The sequence below is a fragment of the Halictus rubicundus genome, chromosome 8 (genome assembly GCF_050948215.1).
Source record: "Halictus rubicundus isolate RS-2024b chromosome 8, iyHalRubi1_principal, whole genome shotgun sequence".
In the NCBI taxonomy this organism is placed as follows: domain Eukaryota; kingdom Metazoa; phylum Arthropoda; class Insecta; order Hymenoptera; family Halictidae; genus Halictus; species Halictus rubicundus.
The window spans coordinates 9,413,933-9,422,870 of record NC_135156.1 but is presented as its reverse complement, the minus strand read 5'-3'; the positions used below and the strand labels follow the sequence as shown (position 1 = coordinate 9,422,870).

Here is an 8,938-nt window from a genome sequence, read left to right as displayed (position 1 = left end):
TTGTCCGGTGCTCTCGGCGAGGAGGAGAATACGGTTTATTTTTTCAATACCCACGTACGTGTACATAGGGAAGAAGGAAGGAAGGAAGGACGGAGGACGTGTTTACGCTGGTAAACGGTGCTGTAACAAAACAAAACCATGAGACGACGAAGGATATGTCGCGAAGCTTGATGAAACGGCAAAACGTGCGAGAGGATACTCTTGGTTCTGTCTCTTCCGATTATTTATTTCGAGCGTGCTCAACTTTCTCTCTCTCTCTCTCTGTCTCCCTCTCTCTCTCTCTCTCTCTCTCCCTCTCTGGAGTCGGGCTACGAAATCTGCCAGACCGCAAAGAGATTAAAAATGAGAGAAACGAAAAAAGAAAAAGAAACGAAATAATGTTATCACATTGTTGAAAAACTTGAGTTCTTCGTTGCCGGCAGTTTTCTCCGCTTGTCGCCGCGCGAAGAAAGCTGCCTGATCGCACGATTTCCGAAACCTTGCTCTGTGTGCTCTATAAAATCGCAATTTAGTTTCTCCCCCCGCATGATTTCGATTCGCGAACTTCGCGTGCAACCTCGGTGTTAGCATTGTTCTGAACCGGTTTTCCTTCTGGGGAATCATCTGGCAGAACTACGATTCTAAATGTTGGAAAATGATAACGTGGGGATCGTTGAGAAAAAGAAATTTTATATAGTGCACAGAATATGTTATTTCCTCTACGACTTACACATGCGAGAAAATACAAATCTATGAAAGGAGAATAATTTTTGTATAAATGTATAACCGTATTAGCGCGTGTATGTACATTTACGTATCGGATGATGTATAGAGAAAAAGATCTATATACATAATTGATATCTTTATCGACGAGTGTCTTGGAAACACGCCGAATCTTCGAGACAAGTATGTAAGTCTTGATAATAAAAACTATGTCTTTTGGAAAGCTGTCGGTTGCGTTACTTCGAGTCTTGATTCAATACAGTTAGCGGCTGGAGAGTGGAGAAATACAGACCAAGCAAACGAGAAATCAACAATCGTTTATTTTACTAAAGTCGAACGTTATCCGAATAACACATTCAATAATCACAATTTTACTAACTAACTTAACAAGAATGAGTATCGTTCATAGGTCCTGTCGACGTAAGCACACTCCTCTCATCTTTATTCGGGAATACCTAATACTTTATTCGTTCATTCGCGGCAGAATTAAGTAGATCGAACTTAAAACAGCAGGAAAAACAGCAGGTGTTGTATGAAAAAATTTCTTAAGACGAAATTATACTGTTTCAGAGTTCATTTAATTGCGGGAAAAGTTTCTCCTCGAAGTCATTCTTGTTACGAGATTTCAAGGTCGTCGATATTTTCTTACTCGATACTCTATACTTTTTCTTGGACATTTTCTTGGACAACGACTATAATAACCATATGGTCTCGATCATTTTATCGCGAGATATTTGTGTTTGAAAAACAAGATATTTAATACTTTCAGACACAAATATCTCGAAACCGAATGATCGTACTGGTATGTTTATTATACTCATTGGATTCGTCTTTCCATGCTCTATAACAAGAAAATCGAAGAAAAAACATAAGTAAGTCATTCAAAAAATATCGATGACCTTGAACTCTCGTAAAAGGCATGGCATCGAGAAGAAACTTCTCCCACCATTACATGTATCCTTTGAGATAGTATAACTTTGATCTGACACATTTTTTCACACAACAATAAATGAGTCAGATATTTAGGTGATCTCATTTCGCTAATAATTTAAAAACTCCTGCATTAATCTCAACTAATTCAAATAATTAAAAAAAAAAAAGAAATTAATTTTTATTCGGTTTCTGCGTTTCGCAATTGTTGCTAAGTATCTTTACTGGTCTCACTGTTTACTGAGTCTACTGGCCGCACTTAACAGGTCCTAATACTGACCGCAACAAGCATCGTTTCGAAGCCGGAAGTGATCTGGAGCTTGCGCGATCGTTCCTAATGCCAGGTTCTCTCTCCTGAACGCTTTGTTATCCTGAAGTCCCTGTTTTACAGCCCTCCCGATTGGTTGAGTGCTCGAGTGCCAGCCGATCACTTGAAAATGCACGTCCAGGTCCTCGGAATGAAAAGGTCGAGGAAATCGTCTCGCGACGGAGGACAGTTGACCCTGGCGTAGTGTTCCATGCAGTACAGGCCGGCCATGACCCCGTTGCCCAGCAGAAGGCAAAACCAGAAGAAGATGTTCGTGTTCGATTTCAGCACGAACAGTATGAACATCCCGACACCGCCGAATAAGGATAACATCACCGGATAGAAGAAACGGAAGGTGAAGGACAGAATGTACTCGTGAAAGATCGCGGAAATCGTGAACACCGTGACCATCGACACCATTTTGTTCTGCCTCGTGACAATCTCGTACATGTCTTTGTAGATGTAGGCGTAGAGCCAATCATGCACCACGATGTTCCACGTGCGGTAGTACGTGTAAAACGTCATCGAGTTCCACCAGTCCTGAATTGCAACGATTCATTTTTGTTAGATTTTATGCATTTATGATAGAAACGAGTTGGAGCAATTTCTTTTTCTTTTTTTTTTTTTGTTGGAGCGATTTTGTTCAATTATTTTCGGTTAGTACGGTTTTCAATTTTTCAAAATGAAGTGGTGCAGTCGTACAGTTTAATTAGAATTTTATCATTAAATTTTTTTCCCGGAGGCAGACCGGAATAAAACGTATTAAATTAAATGATGAAATTAAATAAATTAAATTACAGAACGTAAAATTTTGGATATTGAAAGAGTGCATCACTGAAGTTTGTGATATATGCTAAATAAGGATTTAAGTATGGACAATTCTCTTTAAATTAATTTAAATGCTCTTTAAATTTTCATTTCTGAAGATACTCACTTTGTAGAACATTTTGTCACCGAATCGCAGCAATTCGGCGAAAGCGTTCATCCAGGAGTGCAGCAGACAGTAAAAGCCGCATACGAACATTATGGTTCCGGGCATTATGGCGCTAAGAATATTTAGCAGTAACATCCCCCATTCCACCGGTTGAGTACCAAAGTTTTCGAAAGTCGGATGTAATAGTCGTTCATAGATTAATGCCACGACAAATATGACCGTCAGTACTTCAGCAAAATTGATTAAAACCACGTTCCATCGGATATGTTTCGCTCTGAAAAATGCGCGTGTTCATAGTAGTTCATAGCGTGTTCGATATTAACCCCTCAGTGTACGAGTCAAAAGTATCCAATTTTTCGTTTACATTTCTCCTAAAAACTTGGAGCTTATCATACATGATGCGATTATTTGTTATAATCTATAAAATGACTGCAAGTGAAGCAAAAATCCATTCTGGATTTCCAAGATAATTTAGAATAATTAAAACAGTACAAATTCAATTCATGGATCCCACCATTGTGAAACAGATTGTAGGAAAATTCTGAATACATAACTTGAATTTAATTAGCTGAAACTAGTGAGATAACGATTTCGATGCTTATAAAATTCTTTTATCGAATACTTTGATATTTTCAGACATTGGAAATGCCGATCGATAACACGGAGGATATTGTTATATAATCGATTGTACTTTGACGACACTTGAAGGTGATCATGATTAAGAACAAAGAAGCTTTCGCATAAGTAATAAATAAAATCACGAGATCGGCAATAATTTCTTGTATCATTGCCTATGCTGTCGAGACACAAATCTAATCTGTTATCGATGAACTTTGAAAATGCACGTATAAACATGAGAGATATGACTATATTTCTGAATGTAAAATAATATTTTTATATTAAAATGTACCGTGTTGAAACACGATTTACCTGGGATAGCTGTCTTGGTAGACCAAAGTCGGGGCGAATAAGAAGTAAAGGAACTTCGAGAAATCTGGCGGCTTGACCGGTGCCATGTCTGAATGAGATTTGAATGCCAAAAATCTGGGTGTCACACTTCTCACAAAGGCGTACGTCTTCATTACCATTCGAGTCTAGACAGAGTTTAAGAAAACATCCTTTTTAATACAGTCCATGCAGTGTTAAATTTACTAAATTACACTAAACACGTAAATAAACTCAATAATTCGAAAATAATATATTGGTGTGAATAAATTTTTTAAATTAGAAAAATTGTGACATATAACAGTTACTCACTAGTTCCATAAGTACAATTAAGCTAGACGCTATCGGTAAGTCTTCTTTGAGCACAGCTTTCGTCGGGAGCATAATGAAAAGGATCTGATAGACGATCAAGGCTGTTAGCCATCCATAATCCCAAATTTTCCTTGAGAATGCTGCACAGGAAATTTATTAGGTTTGCGTATGAATAATGTAGTAGGGCATTCAAAAGAGAATTGAATTCCAAGGGTGTCTTACTTTTCGGTGGCCATTGCTCACGTCGAGTGGCCCATAAGCAGAAACCTACGTAAACTCCGAAAGTTGAACATGTCATCAAGCTCCACACGTAAAGTACCACTGGAAACTTTGCGAAGCCCTTTTTTATGGTGCCAATCGCCAAGTCGGGTCTAAAATGACACAATCAACGTTCTTTGCGTTCACTTTTGTACATATGTATATTTTACTATCATTAGTATATTACACTATTCGCATTAGCATGTCTTTGGATACATTTCGAAATTTCGGTAACTTTCATTGTACGTTATATGACAAAGCTATATAACAAAATTTTATTTTAATCCTTCGTACTCTTATGTCGAGTTTGACTCGACATTTTGAAATTGCCAATTTAAGTATGCATTATATTTTACAGTATCATTAGCACTGTCAATATAATTGGCGAAAAAAATGTTTAAAATTAGTAGCAATCAAGGAATTATCGTCTGAAGTACATTTTCGATCAAATTCATCGAGACAAAAATTTTTACATCATTGTATACCTTCGTTAAAGAGAAACATGACATTTGATTATTTGAAACAGATCGTTACATATTTCTTGAAATAATTTTATTTAAGTAATTGTAAGAGAGATTTAGCGTTGATGCAACGTAATGGCAGTCGAAGACGTGCGAGTTTAGAAACGAGTAAATTGCTTTAGATTGAAGCAGTGAGCTAACAATTGGGTAAGGTGTCAGAGCTACTTCGGATCATCGTGCGTTGAAAATGTCTCCCGCGTTTATATTCTTAAGTTTGAGTAGAGAATACAGTAGTATTAATGGTAGCAATAGAAACGAATTTTTTTATAAAATTCCATAAAGTCTTTTGTCTTGTCACAGGAAAGAAATTGTTAGACTTTATTTGCAAAGAAACACCTTCAGAATCGTAAGCTTATAGGAATATTTAATTGAATTCAGTTAAATATAAAATTTTCATTTTCCATTTCGCATAATTATCTTCTATTAATATTTCATAAAGTGATAATTGCTTTTTTTGTGGTTCATTGTTGATTCCGAATTTTTCGATTTTTATTGTCGGACACACGGCAGGTTGAACGATAACAAAAAAGACAAATGTATCAGTCCATCTATCGCATGTACTTACGATCCAGTCGTCCGAATATCGTAGATAGCAGTGTGTATCCATATGAATATCAGTATTGTTACGATGACGTTGTACATTGTTCGAATATGTTTGGTTTCGTAAAGGTCGGTCAGCATGGAATTCCTTTGGAGGAACTGTTTCCTAGGCAGAGCATCCTCTTTCGTTGGTTTGCTATGAAAGTATAAAGTTTATTATTATCAACAGATATATATGATAAATAACAAATATATATAATATACTATAAAAAACAAATATATATAATAAATAGATTAGGATAGGAACAAGAAACAATGAAATTTTTATTTAGCTGATGCGATAGAATTCAGAAATATTTATTACTTTCAGGTTGCTAAAGAAAAAGTGAAATTTTTCTACGATTTATATTTTTTATAATTCATGCAGAAAAATCTAATTTTGCATAAAAATCCGCAGTTCCATAATAAAGATTCAGTATTTTTTCTTAATTTAAAATCCTTTTTGTCTAAACAAAAATACGAATAAACATTTAATGGCGATCTATGACGTGTTAACTTAATACAAAAATTTTGTTTACACGTATATTCATTTGAAAAATAATTTACATGGCTTAAAAGCCGTATTCATTATACAATTTTTCTATAGAAATATTTAAACCCAGTACTAAATTGAAATTACCGCTAATAAAAAATCTTCCATGAATTTTTGTTATCTATTATCTTATTTATATTTCAAAGGAAATCAAAACTATATTTATTGACAGAAGAAGAAACACTCGTAAACGAGAAGCTAGTACGGAATGGTAGTGTACATTATCTCTATGTGGCTGCTCAGTTTCGTACATTAAAGTTGGTGCTATCTGAGTGCACGTGTACTTAACTTCGTTCGGTACATTTGGTTTTCACGCTACTGTAAAGTCATTTACAGTTTACATCTTCGCCTAACGTAATTTTGTTTCTCTTTCCACGATTCCTTGATATTCACATTAAATTAGGTTCCAGTTTTAATATCTCCAATTATTTCATATATTATTTTGTCAGTTTTTCTGTAATAACTCGAGTACAACAAATCGAATGTCTATTTAGTGCAACTGTACTCGGTTCATTTCTTCTTTTATCTTTAAGTGAAATTGCTTTTATATTTGAAAAATAATTCAAGTTGCATTTTCAGTTGAAATTGAAGTTTTATTACAAAATTGTATTGTATGTTGTATATATAAACATAATAGAGGATCGTAAGCAGATTTGTCAATTCGGGTCAGAGCAGTTAAGTGCACGCCTACCCAAACGATCTTCAAATTAATTTGTAATTCACCATGCACGCGACACATTAATTCCTAATTTGTTAGTTTGTTCGGTATTAAACGATTTTCGAAAGTTTGTAAGACGTGCGTGTAAATGAAAATGAATTTTCGTCTGAAATGAATTAGACGATTTTTCAAAGTTCACAAAATACACGTAACGGGATTTAATACAAATTATTATAATACAAAGCCAGAGTAATTCAACACTTACATTCTGTTGCAGTACTTCGCTGCATCGATAAGATCCTTAGAATCGCTGGACGTCACTTTTTCCATTTTTTGTAAAATGTTTGTTACCATGTTGAGTATTTGGTTATCGAAAAGTTCCGACATTTCTTGTCGCATTTCCTGTAAAAGCGAACGACTTTTATCATTGATGGAAGTATAAATAACGGAACACGTGGATCCTCTATGCCAAACGATACTAATATCTAGACTAAAAATGCTAGAAGTCAGCAGAAATGTCAGCAGTAAGCGACAGAAATTAAATACAAATAAAACTTTTCTTTTAATAATTTCAGTCAGCTGCAAATGGTGTAACGATATTCTCTTAAACTCTTGTAACGTCACAATGTTGTGTTTCGCTTGTACATGCATAAAATCCACAGTCTAATAACTGATACTAATAGACAATTTAAAAAATATTGTAAATGTTCCTATTCATTTTTGTCATGAATGCATAAAATCTGCAATCTACTAGTGACTGATACTAATAGATAATTTCTAAATATTATAAGTAGGTATTCATAAATAGGTTTTTATAAAAATTGTCTGCATTAATTATAAAATTCAGGAACTGCATAGTCGCATATATTTCGTTTCTCAATCATTCTGTTCAGTTGCAAATAAACGAACGGTATTCCTAAATTCGTGAAATGTTTATACTATTTTGCACTTGATCTACTAATTATTGTCTTAAATGTGTAAAACCGTTGTCCATAAGAAATACAGAATAAGAGTACTTAAAATACTACACTATTCCAAAATAAGAAATTTCGTACCTTCATGTGACCTTGGAACTCATCGCTGATTATCTCTCGTAGCTTCAGTTCTCCTAGATCCATGGCCCGTATCTCTGCAAGAAAACAAAACATTCTGTGTGCTCCAAGAAACTTTCTCTACAACGCCACAACACCTCAAACGCAAAACTCTAATTTCCCTTTATTTCAATAATAACTGCCAACATAAACTCAATCGTTTCACCTACCGCGTTCCTTGTCGTCCATGGTGTTCTTGTTCAGCTTCTCACCTACGTTACACTTTTCTGTGGTTGTGCTCATATTTCCCACGATTTCTGTTCCCTCTGTATAATCTACCGACGCATATTCAACGAATCTCGAAATTCCTCGCTTTCCGGAAAGCTGTGAAAATGATGCCCGCCAAAATCTATGGAATTGTTCTAAGCAAACAAAGACGGAGCCGGAAGAATTCGACGAACGATGGAAACGAGTTCACTGAATCGATCGGGATAGAATCGAGCGATCCCGATCGTCGGTATCCGAATCGATTTGCCAATTAGCGACGGTCCCGGCGAACGACGGCGTGCTCGAGGTGTAAGAAAGCGACCGTTTACGCTGTTCGAGGCACGAGCTGCTACTGATCCATTCGATGGATTGAGACGCGTAGACTCGGGCCAGCAGGCACACAATGCTTATCGACTTTTAGCCGTCGATCACGCGTACAAAAGTGTCATGCTTTTCCTTCATTGGCAGCCGACAACCGTGACTCGTTCCTGTTCTTTGATTCATCGTCTTTGATCGCGGCGAGTGCACGAGCACCGAGTGCACTTTTCACGCCCCCGTTTCATCTGATTAGGTAATTGTGACGGCGGTTCGCGGCGGACCAAACTTGTCCTAAACCTGTCGTCCCAGGTCTGAATAAATAAAACTTCGGAGATCCGACGATAAGTCGCGCGACTTTCGAACCTGACAAAACACATGGCATCCCGATCGCACGCGATACTATCTGCATGTACATCTATCTACATCTCGCCCCGGATTAGGCTGCCAATGTTGTTTAACTCTTTCGATGTATCGACAGCGATAGGTTATCCGCGGACTTTGGCTACGAATCGGAAATTTTACTTGGTCACGTGAACGTAATTTTTGCCAGAAAATACAATTTTTTATTTAGGTAATTCATTCTAGATTTTTTCTTTGCGAAGGTCGCGTTGACGGTAAGGTTC

The 8,938-nt window shown here is 36.3% G+C and overlaps 1 protein-coding gene across 1 annotated transcript; it reads right to left on the bottom strand.

The window, feature by feature from the left end:
* On the bottom strand, nt 1–8,475 carry LOC143356531 (sterol O-acyltransferase 1). Its single transcript, XM_076792289.1, has 9 exons — nt 7,961–8,475; nt 7,755–7,828; nt 6,965–7,101; nt 5,475–5,645; nt 4,353–4,501; nt 4,131–4,270; nt 3,804–3,967; nt 2,874–3,147; nt 1–2,479 (listed from the first exon to the last, which is right to left on the bottom strand). Exons 1-9 carry the CDS (start codon nt 8,031–8,033, stop codon nt 2,060–2,062), a joined length of 1,602 nt encoding a protein of 533 aa, XP_076648404.1. The 5' UTR covers nt 8,034–8,475; the 3' UTR covers nt 1–2,059.
* Nucleotides 8,476–8,938: the final 463 nt, after the last annotated feature.